This window comes from Dermacentor silvarum, chromosome 2 (assembly GCF_013339745.2).
Source record: "Dermacentor silvarum isolate Dsil-2018 chromosome 2, BIME_Dsil_1.4, whole genome shotgun sequence".
NCBI lineage: Eukaryota > Metazoa > Arthropoda > Arachnida > Ixodida > Ixodidae > Dermacentor > Dermacentor silvarum.
The window spans coordinates 244506546-244524092 of NC_051155.1; the positions used below are offsets into that span (position 1 = coordinate 244506546).

The 17547-nt window shown below is 49.3% G+C and overlaps 1 protein-coding gene across 3 annotated transcripts in view; it reads right to left on the bottom strand.

Moving 5' to 3' along the window:
- LOC119443017 (voltage-dependent L-type calcium channel subunit beta-1-like) overlaps positions 1–17547 on the bottom strand; it is a 121459-nt gene that overhangs the window by 69724 nt on the left and 34188 nt on the right. The window contains exon 1 of one of the 3 annotated variants that reach the window (XM_037708129.2): positions 12921–14291. The exons of the other annotated variants lie outside the window; for them this stretch is intronic. Within the exon in view, the coding sequence (XP_037564057.1) occupies positions 12921–12980 (60 nt within the window). The 5' untranslated portion in view covers positions 12981–14291. Of the gene's footprint in view, positions 1–12920; positions 14292–17547 lie in introns of those variants that run through there. 3 annotated transcript variants of the gene reach the window in all.

Here is a 17547-nt window from a genome sequence, read left to right on the forward strand (position 1 = left end):
CTTAAAAAATCACTAATTAAGTTGTAATTATTTACTTAACGCGGCACACCTTGCAGTTTAAAAACTGTGGCCGGTGAGTTAGTAAGGGAATATATATTCACTTGGAACGAATATTGAGGATGGCACCGGTTTCGATATTTCCGCAGTCAAACTTGCGGTAAAAATGCATCGTTCCATTGACAAAAAAAAATTTTTTAAAAGACGTCGTTTTATGCAGTGAACCACAAAGATAACAGGATAGCGAATGTATTTCACCGCACTTTACAATTAAAGATTTCGAAACTGGTGTCATCCTGAGAATTCGGTCCAAGCGGATACGTCCTTGCGAAGTCACCGGCTACAATTCGTAGATTGCAATGCGTACGGTAAGGTACTTAGTTAAAAATAATTAGTCCAATTTTGCTAAATAGTCAATTATGCATTTTCATGTCTCGTGCAAGAAATATCCGCTTCTTCGGGTAATGCAGGTTCAAGGGTTAGAATTGTGCTGTCTGCCACAGGCGATTTCTTAAAAAAAATCTGTATATGCTAAAAAAGACACCCGGTATACACTGGCTAAAATATTACCCACGATATCTGGGTGACATTTCGTCAAAACGTAGTATAGCGAGCGATGGAACATAAATTACCTGGCCACTTATACTGACTGAGCTCACGTGATGGCGTATAGTAGCGCAAATGTCGAGCGCGCTAGTCGGGCCTAGTCGGAAGCACAAGCCAGGCTTGCGACTTGGCTGACGTCTTTGCCGCTATACACTGGAGCCAAGCAGGCAAAGCACGCTTTACAAGGTCAATTCCACACACAGCTCAAGACAGCATAGGATCGAAATCGGCCTACATTTGGTGTATCCGAAAGACAACAAGTCTGAAGAGTCGCGTCATGTATCAAGAGGCGCAGAAAGAATAAAGAAGTAGCGCTCTGTAATGTTGGCGGGATGACAGCTGCTCGCGCTAGCGAAAACTTGTCAACAATGTGGATAATTGCTTGTGCTGTCCGTCCTGATAAAAGCCTTGCACAGTTATCGCAATTTTAGGATGACACTGAAAAGAGAAATCAGAACCTACTAGTAAGCTAACGAGTGTGCGACTCTTACCGACACACGAGAGAGGGTGAGCGAGAAAACAGCGTCAAAAATTCAGCGGCGATTTAGCGGTAAATTCTAGAGAAATGCGTTAACAGTACGTCGCACCTCTTTGAGGTTCCGGGCGCATGATTTTAACTGCGTTCACCACAATGCGAAGTGTTGTTCGGCAGCTTACTCGACAAACGTCCCGCCTCGTCGAGGAGAGGAGTGCAATTGACGGTGGTCCGGAGCAGACAACCGTCAGCAGCACTAATATGCACAAGAAGAAAGGAAACCGAGGGGCCCGATATTTATTAGATCAGAAGAAGCCAGCAAACAATGACGCGAAGGTCAGCATGGGGGAAATTTTGTCTAGTTCTTGACTGAATTAATGAAATGATAAATGGAAATGAAAGTGGGCGAAAAGACAGCTGGTCGCAGGTGGGATACGAACTAACGTCATCGCATCATCCCACCTGCAGCCAGTTCTTTCGTTCACCTTCATTTACATTTATTTATCGTCTCTTTACTTCAATTAAGAACTAAAATAATTTCCCCCAAGCTGTCCTTCGTGTCAAGTGAGCTCCCGAACAATGTGGTGAGTGCGGTTTAAATCATGGATCCGGGAACTCCGAGGTGCCACGTAATGCTAACGCATCTCTCTCGCCTTTACCGCTAAATCACCACTGCACCCGCCGCGGTGGCTTAGCGGCTATGGTGTCACGCTGCTAAGCACGAGGTCGCGGGATCGAATCCTGCCACGGCGGCATGCACTTAGATGTGGGCGAAATGCGAAAACGCCCGTGTCCTGGGGATTGGGGGCACGTTAAAGATCCCCTGGAGGTTAAAACTAATCCGGAGTCCCCTACTGCGGTGTGCCTCATAATCAAATCGTGGTTTTGGCACGAAAGACCCCAGGATTCAATTCAAATCGCCACTGAATTTCTGTTCTCTTTTTGTACCCCCACTATACAGCTCCCGTTTGTCGCCCACAAATATGTCGACCCTCCCGCAAGGTAGTTGATGATTTTTCGATTTCAACCGATTTGCCATATTCAGTGTTCCTGTGCTTCGAGTTGTCGATTAATTCGGCCTCACGCGGCGATCTGCTAGCCACCGCGCCGGAAAGGCGTTGGTCCCGGGTTCGAATTCCAGAACCGGACGAATTTTTACTCAACTGCAAAGCTTTCTTCCTGAGAAACCCGTTTTCTCAGAAATGTAGCGTCACATGTAAATGTCGCTTCGTGCTACATTCGGGTGGATGACAATTTTCCCTTTCATGCTCAAACGAACAAAATAATTTTTGGCAGTTTAAGGGACAGCTTGCAATATATTTATGCCTTATACTGTCTCAGGAGGGACTGCAGCACATACTACTTCGGAGTTATTTCCTTACACTTCATTGGTTTTCACAGCATCAATGATTCCTCGAGTAAAATTGCGACATACTCTCCCCAATCTCGCCTTAAAATAGTTTTTTTTTTTTCAGTTTGAAAGGTGCAAAAGGTAGAAGAAATAAAGAGTCTGTTAAAGTGTTCTCCGCTATTGATGAGATAAATGTGAAATTAAACGAAAAAGAAAAACTTATAACAAAGTCTATAACCCCCCTCCACACACACGCATACAAACAAACAAACAAACAAACAAACAAACAAACAAACAAACAAACAAACAAACAAAACTTTCTATCGCTGCTGTCACAATTCATTGCTAAGGCGCAGTGAAGTTGCCCTGAAAAAAAAATGGGACTGACGTCCTACTGTCAGAGAGTTAACGAGGTTTCTTTTCTCTTGCTGAGGCATAATCTTTCTTTTCTCTCTCTCTCTTTCTCTCGCTCGCAAATAAAACAAATACGCTAGTGCGAAATGCTGTATCCTTAGAGGCATGCGGTCGCTTGCGGATTCCGAGAAAATGCGTGTATCTGAACCGACGCTCTACTCGCAACGTGAGTGCGGGCAAATCACGCTGTGCTGTCATGCACGAAGGGAGGGTTTTGACACGGGACTCTTCCGAGTGTACGCCGCAGGCTAAGCGCACAATGATCACGTTTCTGCATCGGTGCCTACATCCCATTAGGTGACCAGCGGAGAGCGCGTTGCGGGCCACGGCCAACGATTCCTGCCTATCGCCGCGCCTACTTAATTCTAGCTGGGCGCCGAACCGTTAGACTAAAGACAAAAATCAAAAGCGAGACCAGTGAGGACAAGGGTAATACAGACATTTACATCAACGACTCCCAGAAGACTCTCTGCCCTCTAGAGCGGAACGCAGGGTTCAACGGCTGGCTGGAGCTCCGCGCGGCCACGTGACGCCATCTATTGCGAAATCCGCGCACGCAGAAGGACCGCCAGGAGGCGACGATCAAGCGCCCTTGGCGCTCTGCGACTGTGCCGTCTTGCCGGCAAAAGCGTGGCGGTCGCCGTAACAGCGCGGCCAGCAGAGACCCGCAAAAAGCAAAGCTAATGCTTCAGAAATGACAGACACGCAAACGGGCGATTAAGAAAAGTGCTTGGGAGTTCGCAGAAACGTACGCAACCAAGACACACATGAAGGGAAAAAGTGAAAGCATGAGCGGGGTGTGTCAATGACTCACAAACTTTAGCAGTGAACTCAAACGAGAATTCGAGCTCGCTAGTCTAGCATGTAACGTGAACCACAGCATTTGAGATAAGGGACGAACACCGAAAGAAGACACATTGCGTGCTGTTAATTTTCCCCGTTTCTTTTGATGTAGTTAAAGCTGGAAACAGGTTGTTTGGCGCGGGGTCTCCTTGTCGGCTGAGCGCGATTCTGCGCAATATCTTGTGCAACGTTACACAAAACGTTTAGTCTTGTTCCTCCACTTCATTTCCTTGATTTTTAAGTCTTGTTCCGAGGTTGTCCAGCCTCTTCGCTCTCTCTCTCTCTCTCTGTGTGTGTGTGTTCCTAGTTTTCAGCATACATTTGAGCTACCATAACATTAATTACAGCCATCGTTCGCTCTCTTAAAAGGACGTCAGAGTTCCAGAAGCTTGTGGGAGAAAAAGCATCTAAAGCCAAGTTAAGCGGAAGACTATGAGATTACTTGGTTGCAGCATATCAGTTTGAGAAGTAGCAAGCCTATCTTCGAGCGCGCGCCCGCGCGCGCGCACACACACACAAACACATACGCGCACACGCACGCAAGCAAGCAAGCAAGCGCGCACGCACATGCGTGCGCGCGCGAGATTAATAAATGAGTGAACAAAGCTGCTCTGCGGGAGCCTAAACTTATTTCCAATTTTTTATGGTCAGCGTACAACTTTCAACTACTTTCAATGTCTCCTCACGATCAAACTCTTGATTTCATTTACAAATCAGAATTGAACGAGCGATGAAGCCAGGAAAGAAATAATAAAAAAGGCATTAGGGAATAGGCCCCACAACGGCAGCCGGGCAACACAGCGTTGCCCACAATCGAGACGGGGTAGGAGAGGGTAATGAAGGGTCGTCGAAAAACAAAACAAAACTGTGGACGGAAGCGGGAAGGAGAGAGAGGAGGAAAAGTAAAGCAAGCAGAGCGAAACTGCGCGCCCTTTTTCCGAGAGCCGCCGCCACTCTATCGATTCGGAGAACTCAGCCTCGACAGCTTTCGCGCTGCGCTCCAGTCTGGCCGTTTCCATCCCCGTACACGCCGCGCTCTCTCTGTCTCGTGCAGGCTGCGTGCTCGCCTATATACTATCGCTTCTGTTTCGTTTCCTTGATTTTCTTCTTTCTTTTTTTCCATTTCGTTCGCTCTTTCGTTGCGCGCACGACTGCTTTTGTCGACAAAAGCACGCACGTAAACGGTGGTACGTATCACTCCCTGCTGAGGGTAGGTCTATAAGCAACCCGGTTAAAGGGTGTTGGAACGAGGAGGTAGGGAACGCGGTGGCGCGGCAACTTTTTCGACAACAAGCGCCTGATTGCCAGAAAACCTTCAGTAATAAGCAGGTGTCCGCGTTGGTGCCAACTTGCGTATCATGACAGTGAAACGAATGAAGGCAAGTAAAAACTAGGTTCTCTAAATTCCGAAACGTAGTTGCATTCCGCCTCACACTGCTGCAGCGCAGACCTTCCGAGGCCCCGTGTCAGAATCAGTCATGAACCAGAAAAGGGGAACAATGCACAAGCGATATTCGAGTACAAAAATCCCGTGCAGTGACACGACCGTACTATAAGTGATCGCCTCATTTTTTTTTTCGTTTATCCTTAATCCTTATAAGAGAGATAACATTAACGACGAATAACGGGACCTCGCAATCGAAGTCAATTCATCCCTGCACGGCAGCCGTATACGGTCTCCTGAGTGCAGTGAACGAACGCCTAATGAAGACAACCCACTCTTCAAGGAAGCACGCACAAACTTGATCACCGCCAGTCAGCAAAACATCGATTGCTATAAACCTCTCCCCGGGACACTGCAACGCGAGAGATTCTACGGTTCATTTGCTTATTTCGTTTTACCGATTCTCTATACGTTCGCCCGCTAAACCTTGCGTTATTCTGTATTCACTTATCGTCCGAGAATTTCTTTAGCACTGTCTTCGCTCTACGAGAAGCGGAATGCGGCACACACGAACGTAAGCACGCACGCGCGTTTCGTCAAGCAGAGCAGCCGCGGCGGCATGCGGGGCGAGCGCGTGCCCGACCTTGATCCCGCCCTCGCGGGCCACCACCGCCGTCTGTACGAACTGGGAGGTGCCACACGCGCAGGCGGGAGAAAAGCGGCCCGCGGTGGCGGTGTCGCAACACCGCGCTGCCAAACCGCTGGCAACCTCGCGGGGCTCGGAGTCGAGGGCAAACGAGAGCGGTGGCCGTGCACGGCGGGAAGCGCGACGCGATCTTGGCGGTAAACGAACACCTTGCGCCTTTCTCGCGAATGAGCGAGCCGTCGCGGAACGGGAGAGGCGCCTCCATCGGAGCGTGAACGCGAAACGCGCTATTTTCGGACAACGAGTGAGCTGCACGGACGAGCGTCACGCTAACCGAGTAAAGAAATGACGGTGGCATCGGCAGCAGCCACGCGCACATACTGATACGTTGCCCGCACTCGCTAGTTTCAACTACTGAGAGAATTCACTGAGAGTCACAGCTGCGCTGAGCCGTTGAAATATTCACATTCCAAAGCCAAACTTCTAAGAATCTGCCCATATCGCGCACACTATCCAGAAAAGGTATTCTAATAATGCTACTACTGGCACATAAAGCTTTCTTCAAGCTGGCCCACCCAAGACGTGACAACAGCGCGAAGATTAGACTTGGAGGTCGACTGAGACAAGGAAAGCGCTTATCCAAGTCCATTCTTCGAGCTGTTAGTTATAATCACTTCCAAACAAATGTGCTCGTGGCTACGCAAGGCCACCAGTGAATGGAGCTCAAAGCGACAATCAAGCGCAGATGTGAAGTAGGCTACAAATATATAGACGACTGTAAACAATGCTGTAATGCGTTATGGATGGTCGAGGAAGTATGCAGTCGAGGAGCTGAGCCAGCGCTGTTGAAAGCCTCGATGTTCACGATCATCGGAGAGCCCAGAACCAGGTAGGCATGTCCCACCAGCTGGGAAGCCAGGCCATGAAAGAGGCCTGAGTAACAAACTGCACCAGAAGAGCCCGCCAGATACACGAAAATTCACACAGTGACTATCTCCAGAAATGTGCCATTTTAAATTCCAGAACATGATGGCTATTCAGTCTAAAAAGGAAGTGGGGGTTCAAATAACGAAATATATGCTCATTAATTAAGCTGCGCGCGATCACATATAGGTCCCATCGCACTTCGCCCTCTGGCGCACAGCTGGTCGGCGGTACACATTTGGCGGTGCACATCATGCACGAGCCTAAAAATTGTATCGCTCTAAAGAAATAATGAGACACCAAGAGTCCAATCTTAAACTTGAGTATAGAACACGCCCGCCGCCATGAACGCCGAGGCAAGTGGCGTATAAGTGTGTTGCAATCACACCGGTGCCGGGCGGTTCACAGCGACAGAAACAGCAGGGTCTAAAAGCAGAAGCCCGCGAAGGACGAGACGTTGCATAAAGGAGAACAAGGACGAGAGAGAGGCACAAATGAAAGCGCCAGTGAGAGCCCACGCTCGGAGCCAGGGTTGAGAAGAGGACGTGTCGATGCCGCAATAGCCTCGGCAGACTGCCGGAAAAGAAGAGCGCCGCTTACGCCCTCTGAGCGACGTTATGTGCGTCCAAAAAGACACCTCACTGTAGCGGCAACGACTCCTCGGGCGAGAGATGAAAATAGAAGCGGACACACTGTCGCGGACATGGCGTCGAACTTAATTAACACGCACACTCAGACGAGACGCTGAAGAAAGCCCGTGTTTCCCTTGCCACCGCGCCCCGCGAGGAAATCGCAAAAGGAAGCACAGATTCTTCACTGCGGCGCTCTTGACGCAGGGCCGAAGCCGGAGAGCGAAAAAAAGTGACCGCGAAGGAAGCTAAAGACAAGCGGCGCAGACGCAGAGGAGGAAGACGAAGGTTAAAGGAGAGAAGACCGTGCAAGAGGGACCTCCCGCCGAGCAGAGCGCGCACTAAAATTAGAAGGCCACTAAGGGACACGGTTAGAGAAGGCGCTGGCTCGGCCGAGAGCGGGCACGGCAGCCGCCGCTCAGGCGTCCCCCCGCTAGCCCGAAGGAACCGGCGGTGCCAGCGAGGGAGAACCGCCCAGCGCCGGTATGCCAGCCTCGGGTGACGGCCGAACGCGGAGTCGGGGCGCAGGAATGACAACACCGACAACCGAAGCGGAGGCCGACACGACACGGCAACAGCGCGCGAAGAGAGCAACAGGCGCTGCCTTCTCCGGCGTCACAAGGAAAGCGAAGGCAGCAGTCACGCCTTTGGGTGCCGCGCCTTCATAGGCGTTATGCACGCTATGATGATACACGAGTCAAATTCCTCATGTTCAGAAGCAGGAGAAGGGAGAGATGACGCGTCAGGCCCCCGCAAGATCACAGTCGCGCTTCACCGAAAGCCTGAAACGGCCGTATAGTCAACGAGAACGAGGTTTGCAACCACGCTCGACCGGAAATACATGTCGCCTAACTACTACAAAACCCATACGAAATGCTTCGACTTGGACGACGGCCAGGGAGCTCTGGTTCTAACCAATATCACGCCTGCTATTGAAATACCAGCAGTAAATGGCACCAGCGCTAAATAAGCCTTCTTTACTTCGAGTAAGCCTACGAAAGCGAGAGCTTGCGTGGCGTGAACTCACAGAAGTGAGTCACAGATTATGAAAAAAAAAAAAAAAAAAAAAAAAACGGCAATCGAAATCGAAGAGGGACGCACCTGGAAGTACACGTCCACTATTTTTTTTTTTTTTTCTCCTGGTTCACTACGATGGCTCGCGTTCTTTTTCTTTGTTTCGCCTCTGCCCCGTCGCTTGCCGCGCGTCGTCTGTGATGGCGATCGATCGATGGAGAAAAGCACCGCGCCGGTCGACGCTTCCTTGTTGTCGCAGAAATGGCCGGTGTGCGCCCGTTAGCGCAGGTGTGTCGACAAGCTGCGAGCGGAAGCAGCCCGGTGGCCTTCGTCCCATCCCGTGTACCAAGCCGCCGGCGCTGTAACTGCTCTCTGCACTGAGACACTTGAACCGGTATGCCTGAGTGCGGGGCCGATGATGGAACGAAAGTGAGCGTTACATTATTTCCGAGCCGACAGGCGAGAAGCTCCCAGACCCGGCCAACGGAAACAGCAGTTTTTGTAACACGCAACTCATTGCGTAATGCAACATAAGCGGAAGGTACGCGAGAGAGACTGTGCTCTTCCTGTTCCTTGCCCCTTCCCGCTTCTCATTTACTTGCCATTTTCATTCCCATATCTCTAGCTCAGGAAGAATGCGGTACACACGCTCCGAGCATGAGATGCTAGACGAACACAGAAAGCAAGCTTTTGCGCATGTTGTAGAAAAAAGGAAACGCACGTAACAGTTCAACAACCTAACATACAAATATTAAGGAAAGGTTAGCGCAATCCTTATCAAACGTTTCACATGAGTGGAGTTGAGACAGGGCATATAGCACCAGGCTTCCTGGAATAATCGCGACGATCCACAACTCGGTTGACGATCACAGCTGTTTCTACTCTCCGCGGCTTTGGAGCGTCACCGGTGCCAAAGTATAGACCCTACACGCGGCCCAGCGACAGCTCTGATCACGTGCGCAGTCATAGGCGTACTTATCGGGGGGAAGAAAAGCAGGCAATCTCCTCGGGGTCGTCTAACCATGCATCTTTTTTATAATTTACCAGTTCCTAACGGTTCATCATGTGTGATTGATAATTTGATCCCCGTTAACGATATAGACAGCTGTCACTGACGCATTTTTCAGCCTTCTTTAATGCAATGGTAATCCGCATATGATATATATATATATATATATATATATATATATATATTACGTAATAATAATAATATATAATTATTATAACATTATTATATAAGAAGTACTTATATATAAGTACTTCTTCGGATCCGGTTTTTAATAAATTGAACGAATTGCAGGTGCACGTCGAAAAGCAAAATCAAACACGTGAAAAAATGTTCCAGAAGCCAGGGGGAATTCATATTCAAACGTATAGCTTCACTGGCTTTACTCAACAATAAAACAATAACAAAGCATAGACGTTTCGCCACCTATGCGGGTGGCATCGTCAGTACACAAATGGCGTCCCATGAAAGAGTACATCAACTTATATCTTATATCAACCGGATGTTTACGGCAAGATATAAGTTGATGTACTCTTTCATGGGACGCCATTTGTGTACTGACGATGCCACCCGCATAGGTGGCGAAACGTCTATGCTTTGTTATTGTTTTATTGTTGAGTAAAGCCAGTGAAGCTATACGTTTGAATACAAAATCAAACATTTAATTTCGACGTTCCGGCCGGACCACGGCCGGAACGTCGAAACAAGGGATATCGAATAAAGCAGCCCGTCTAGTGCCAGCCAGCCACGCATCTCCAACGTGAAGATCACGGCTGCAGTCACGTGAGCTACTATGTGTTGCCTGGTGATTGCGTCTATGCTATTTATGCTGCTTGATTTCGCGCGGCAACATACGAAATAGTAGGAAAATAGACACAAACACTATTATTCACGAACCAGATTCTCGTGAAAGCCTCGCGTAAAATGAACCCGGATTACCGAGACGACGTGGCACTCGTCATGTCTTACGTACAACTCGCTTATTCAACGCGGTTATTATACGTTATAAACACTGCACAGCAGCAATTCCATTCAAGTATGTTATACAGTTGTGTGTTTTACTCTTATACGTGCGAAGAGGCAATAAAACGCGCCACTTTCCGCGTGCCTTGTTGCAAGCACGGAAACGACATGCGCAAGAGAGAACAGCAATATTGCTACGTGCTATTCGAAGACAATGATGTAGAGTGTAGACGCTTGGATTTAGTGGGACGTACCCATAAGCGGTCGCTGGCTGATCTGAGGACGACGATGTGCCTTGTTTTGATGGTGGCTCGGTTCCATTTTGGTCAGTGCTTGCTACCCTTTGTAAATACACCGTGTAGACAATTTAACTACTGTGCTTGCACGTAACAATATTTCTTTGCGTGTGCAGCCGGAGTCGTTTCGTGTGATGAATATAGACCTCAGGAAATTGTTAGAGGAAACGACAGCCGAAGGAACAGTTTATGCACATGGTAGTGTGAAGTTAACGCATTGAAAATTACATAAAAGCACTGTTAAGTGCTTGGTTAAGCGCCAAGCACAAGGTTAAACACAAAAGAAGCGTAAGTTCCAATCAGTGATCGCCATTACATCTCGTTCGCTCTCAGGAGCAAACAACCTCGCAAGTTCCTTCTTTTTTCGCCCCACCCAGAAAGCGATTTCGGTGCGCAACAGTGAACCTGAAACCTTGCGTCAGGCAACAGAACGCGAATAACATTACTGCACTCACACTCAACGTATGGCAAGAAGCAGTGCATACGCGAAGAAACAAGCGAGCGATTAGCATACAGACACGCTACACGTAACGTCATGCCACCACGCATAACCAGAACATAATAAAGACAAATGGCAACTAAATAACTCCTGATCGCTAGCCCCCTAATACTCCCTCGTAAGGTCAAGTCTACGGCATTGAATTTAGAAGCATCGCATCATTCTGAACTTTGCGTGCGAGGCATATACGGCGCACTTTTAGAAGAGCTACGCCAGGCGACCGCATTCAGCCAGCAGTATAGATACCGCTAGCCACCACACACTGCATAGGCTCGATCTCGCACAAGTACGTCATTTTCGCGAGTGCCCCGCCGAGCTCGCGAAAAACGCAGCTTTGAGCTCCGCGTTTCGCACAATAAGCGGATCGCCGTGAAGGGCTCAATAAATCTCTGCCGCGTACTTCGTCTTCCTCCTCCTCGCCGCGCGGGCAAACCGTCCGACATCCGAGCGACGGAAGGACCACATTCGGGCACACGCTTCCCTGCCACCATCCCCGCCATCCCGTCTTCGCGCCTGGCCGACTCGCGCTCAGCTGCGTTTTTTTTTTTTTTTCCCCTCCTCGCGCCCACAACAAAAGACGGCGTACCGCCTATGACGTCATTGCCATCCACTAAAAACAAGATCGGCAGGGGAAGACGCACGAACACAAGGCCGCGCAGAGGGAGTGAAAGAGAAAAACGCCGGTCGGCGCCCAGACGCATCCGTCGCGTCGCGCGCACGGCGGAAAGGCGTGCCGTTCTAAATGCAAATCTCGGTGCTCCCCATCCTCGGCACGTCGCTGTGGAGGCGACGCTTGGTCACACACACACACCGACTGGCGCCGACGGCACCGCAATCGCTCGGCGCGCGCCGTCCCACGCAGCCGCGTGTTTTGCGAAGAAGCATCACGAAATGAAAGATGGCTGTTCCGAAACCTGGCATCAGTGACACCGTATACCATGAGCCTTGGCTTAACGCACACATTACGTTCGCCGTATTGCCGCCACACCGTGACGCAGGAGGCGACCGAAGAGCCAGCAGCGACAGCTATTTGTTCAGAAAAGTTGGGCTAGTTTATTCGAGTATTCTGACGGTAAAAGATGCCCACAAACAACACGAAGACGACCAGACCTTACAGCTGCATTTTCTAGAACACTGGACCCTGTTCCCCCGTTGTTCAGCGCCCATTCTGTCTTCATGTTGTTTGTGTACGTTTTCTAGAGCTTTAAATATGTCAGCACAACTATTAAAATTGCATGAAACTAAGAAAACAATGCCTACGTCGCGTTTCTCTCTTTCCTATTCTTCCTCCTCTCTTCACATAAATGAAGAAATAGCCATTACTATGATACTCCGCTCTTTAAAGTAGGATATAACCAAAGGAGCTATACAAACCGTTTTATTAACTTGGAAAAATTATATTACATAACCCTTCGTCAGCGTTATTTCGCCTAAGCGACGTGGTCACTCATGGAAAGGCGGACATAACGTTCTCGACGGGCAAATATGATCCACTGCACCCAGAACGGCATTTTGCGCAGGGTAGGGGAGAGTAACATTGACAGCACGCCGAGATAAAATGAAGTGCCCAGAACATGTACGCAGCCGAGAAGTCATGAAAACCCTATGCCAAAGCTATCCGTCTTTTTTTTTTTTTTTTTCATTTTACACGTCGTCAGACATCATCTTAGATGTCGGAAGCACAGAGAAAACATTCCAGGATATGTGACGTTTTCAAGAAAGCAATATGAATAGCTATATATAGGTATAACAAGTCCATACCCTCGACTGAAATGACGCCCATTTTCCGGGCATGCATGGCAGCCCATCGTTCACTTCAATCACGCTTTCAGTTTAACACACAGGCTTTAAGAAACGATTACGTCATGCCTACCCTTCGCCGGTAAATGGGCATTCGGTATCCATGATCCCTGCGGCTTCTCAATGACGACATAGTAGCAGTGGCGTACGTCGATAAACGGCACGAGTATCCGCACTGAGAAAAGACGGTCGATGCTTCCGACAACGAGGGTCACCTTCGGAATATCCAAACCAGGATGAAGCACAGAAAAGAGGCGGCGTGCTCACACGCACTCTGTCATGTACACGGCGCTAAACTCCGGGCGCCAGAAACCACTCAAAAGCACGACGCACTGTGATGAAAAAAAAAAAGAAAAAAAAAACACGCAGATCACCACCACACAAACGCAAGCGCACAGCACACAGAGACGTGTCTACACCTCGTGAAGACCCCACAGTTTGTCCTCCCCGCCGTCCGCCGAGCGCTGACAGCGAGAGTTTGCCCTGCGACGATCACTGGCGAGATGCAGGTGCCAGGTGTGTGTCGTGCGCAGCAGCTCAAGGTCGCTCAGCAACGCGCTGCTGCCATTACACCGGTCGAGCATCAATTGCACAATCCAGCATTTCCGCTATTTAGACTCTCCACAAGAATCAACTTTCAGCCAGCGAAGCCGTGAAGAACAGAATCTGCACCACATCTGTACTGTCCCAGGGGATACAGAGCGCAGCAAGAACCGACATGGTTGTGCGATTAGCAGCAAACTGTGGCTGGCCGACAAGACGGAGAAACTGCGGCCTAAACTAAAGCCCCGCACGCAGATCTGCGTCCGAAGAATTCAGGGCATCTGACGGTAGACAGAGCGAGAACATTCCAGTTCAAGGGTAGCGACGCATTCAGTAGAATCCGAGAATAGCTCAGCTTCCCCGCACGACACTGGAGCAATGCAGGATAGACGCACCAAAATAATCTTTTTGACGAAAGTCCGAGTCCCACGACGAAGTCATGCAGATAAGTCACTAAGTGCACAAACCACAAAGCTGCAAGCAACAGGCAGATGTTCTCTAAGGTGCGCAGTAACCGTGATTGGGAGGGACACTAGGAGGTTGAGTCGAAGGTCCCCCGCACGTCGGAGGAGTGGGAGACACTGTTGGGTGGAAAAGCAGGAGAACACAAGTGGCGGACAGCTCCGCGAAACGCCTCCGAAAGTCTCGCTAGATCAGCTGTCGAAACGTAGCGCGCAGTGGAGCACTCTTCCGTCAAGCTGCAGGGCACCCGCACTCGAAGAGTCGCACTCGTCAGACGACGGCTACAAGACCCGCTGCGCGTGGCACGCGACAGGACAGCGCAGCAAGACCCGCTCGAAAGGAAGCCTCAAGCCTCGTAACTTCTTTTCCTTACTCCAGTCAAAGACGCGCGCCGCAATGACCGGGAACCAAAGAGAGCCGTCAGGGGACACGGATGCAGCGTCACAACGACGCCCCGGTCGTAACGCAAACTCTCGCGCTCTGCGGGACTGCTCCTCCGAGCGTTTTAAATAAAGTAACGGGACAAAATAAAAGGGGGCGACGAAGGGAAACGGGAGTGAGCGAAAGAAGGAACACGCGGGCAGATGGGGCGAGGGTACAACGACAAGACCCGAATTAGAGGGCCCATTAGTCACGAGACCACGGTCCTCCCAAGTGTCGCGGCGTCAGGGACGCTCGCCGCTAGATCGGAAGCAAAAGAAAAACAAAAAAGCAAGAAGCCGGAACGATAAAGCGTAGCCACAACTGCAGCGCCGCCGAGGGCGCGACGCGAAACAAGCAAAACGCGACGGCTGCGATGGCGGCATACGAAAAGAGAACGGGACCCGAAGAATGGGACGGGAGGACCCGGTGCAGAGAAAAGCGAAGGGGAAGCAAGAAGAAGCCGCAGCGGCCGAAGTAGCTGTCACTCCAGCTTCCCGGCGCCGCTGCCAAGTTCTGAGACCGACGAGTCGCTTTTAGGCGGTGGGTGCGCTCGACGCCGATGCCCTGCTTCCAGCCGACTGCTGCGAAAGGGACGCGAAAGAAAGAACGAAAGACGGCATCCACGGCGAGTCGATGGGCAGCAGGAGAACGAGCGGCGAGTTTACTTGTCTCGTTAGCCGAAGGGAAGGACAGGCGCAGTGATACGTGGGCGGTGCATTAGCGGAGAAGACTGCTGGGAAACACTGCACGTCGAGCACTGTATACGCATAAGCGACCTGTGAAAGTCGGCTACACGCTGGGCTGGAGTGCAGGGTGTCGCGGTATTAACGCGAGAGCGTTAAGGGCCCCGTGTCGCAGAAAATCCGGCGTCGGCGTGGATGTCGGCGTCCGTGGCGGAGAAAATCATCCCCAACCACCCCAACCCCCGACCGCGCAGGCCTTCCGCGTGGCGCAAGGAAGGAGAAAATCATCCCGAACCACCCCGACCGCGCAGGCGGCCCTCCGCGTGGCGCAAGGTGTTAGTGAATCAAAATTGAATTTCTCACACTAAAATCCGTCGAAAAAATGGTAAAGTACGACTTGACCACAACCTACAAACATGGTGGCGTCGGATTGGCATTTCAATGTACGAGAAAACATTTTCTCTTACGAGGAAACTCAAACACAAACCCCTTTTCCAGCATTTCTACCATACCAACAGCGGCGCGCTCGGATAGGTTAGTTGCGAAATTCATCTCTAGATGGCGCTCGCATCCTCCACAGGTCAAATTGGGACTTCGCCTGCCTAATGCGTATTGGACACGCGCGCGCGTCGGGGCAATAGCAAACAATTAATAAAATAATTTAAAAGGAGCTAGGGCTTTCACATTTTAATATAAGACGACTTATGTTGCCCCTGGCCGACTACTTCCCAGCAATGCATTTCTGTTTAAAAATGAAGCCGACTTTAAGCGGATCGGTGTAAGCGCGGCCTTTGTAAGCTGGCTTTCCCACGTTCTCTGTTGCAGTGAAGCCTACTCAAAAAATGCGATGCGAACGGGAACCGATAACGCTTTCGCGTTCCACTCTTAAAGGCGAAGCTCAAGCATCCTCCATTTTTTTTTTTTGTAGAATGAACAGTGGTACGGTTTCCGCTCGCTATAAGACCAAGGAAAAGATCGAAGCTACAATCGGTAACAAAACATTGGTAGTATAAAAATCGTAAACAGCAACATACAAAAGATCAGAACGAACGGTGGCGGTTTGGGCAATTTGGTACATCTTCACTTTATATACATGGCGCACGAAAAAACGAGGCCATAAAAGTGGCACGGACACACACGTAGCGCTCACGCGTGTCTCCGTCTCCTTTTATTGTCCTCATTTTTCCCTGCGCAACGCATACGAAGTGAAGCCTACGTACATGTCCAGACGTCATAGCGCCAATTTCATGGTCGCTGCGAAAGATACTACAAAAAAACTAAATGCTCGAACGTGATCAATCACTGCGCTAGTGTATATATGATAAGCATCGACTCGGTAATCTGGTGCAAAGCGATCTCCAAATAACAGCGATCTCCAGCAACGCAGTTCAGATCTCGATGGCAGACACCTAGTAATCCGTGCCTCACGGCGCCACCAAAAACATCCGAATGAACTTAAGGCTCAAGCATTTTCCCCACTGCACCCTAACTGGTCTCGTTAATTTATTTCTTTCATTATTTATTTAATTATATATCATTCATTCACTCAATTATTTATTTATTTAAAAGCATTCAAGGCCCGTAGGAGGTTACAGAAGGGTCATCAAATATATACTAAACATATACTATAATGTATGACTTACACTAAATACTACAAATACAAATACATATACCACGTCGTAACATGACCTTCAAGCGCCTATTTTAGTCACTCGGATTTGTAATAGAAACAATGGAGGTGGTGCATGGGTAACTGGTTCCAGTCATTACAAGTTTGAGGATGAAAGAATGAAAGTGTTAGTTTGTACGACAATGAGGCCGGAACAGGCACTTTATGACGATGGTCCCTACGAGATAATATGAATGAAGGATGGGAAAGCAACTCTTCCTTAAGATGAGTACTGTGGTAATAAACCTCATGAAACGAAAGAAAACGAGACGTGTTATTTTTCTACGTAAAGAAAGCGATGGGAGGCGTAAAGCCGTTTTCATTGATGAAACGCTGGAAAGACCGGAGCAGTTAGAAAAGACGAAACATGCGCTACGACTTGAGACTTCCACTGAATGGATCCCACATAGCAGGTGCACATTCTAGTTTGGAACGAAACAAATTTATAAAGGAGGCGATTGAGATGAAGGGACCATTGAAAAGTTACCGGCCATTGAAATGTTACCATTGAAATAGATTCCAAGCCGGAAACACTTCATCGGAAACTCGCAAATCACACCACGTCAAAGCAGGTGATAGTGCAGAATCCGTGCCAGCAGCTGAGTCAGCCTTCACAGGAAGCACAACCCGCAAGCAGACAACGATGAATATTCGCAGCATAACTTGCAAGGAAGTGCTTCCTTACTACGCAAATTTTCCGCACCACGAGCTCACAAAAACAAAGAGCTCAGCAAGGTACCATAACCGTAGTCGACAAGCGCAGTTTCTTTGCGACCATCGTATGTAGCAAACGTTCCGACTTTCAACAAATAAAGAAAAAAAAAGCTAAGTCAGTTCATAATATGGTAACGCTGTCTCACGCTGTCAGCTTTTAAACAGATCTTGCTAGCTGAGACATTAAGTGGCGGCAAGTATGCAGA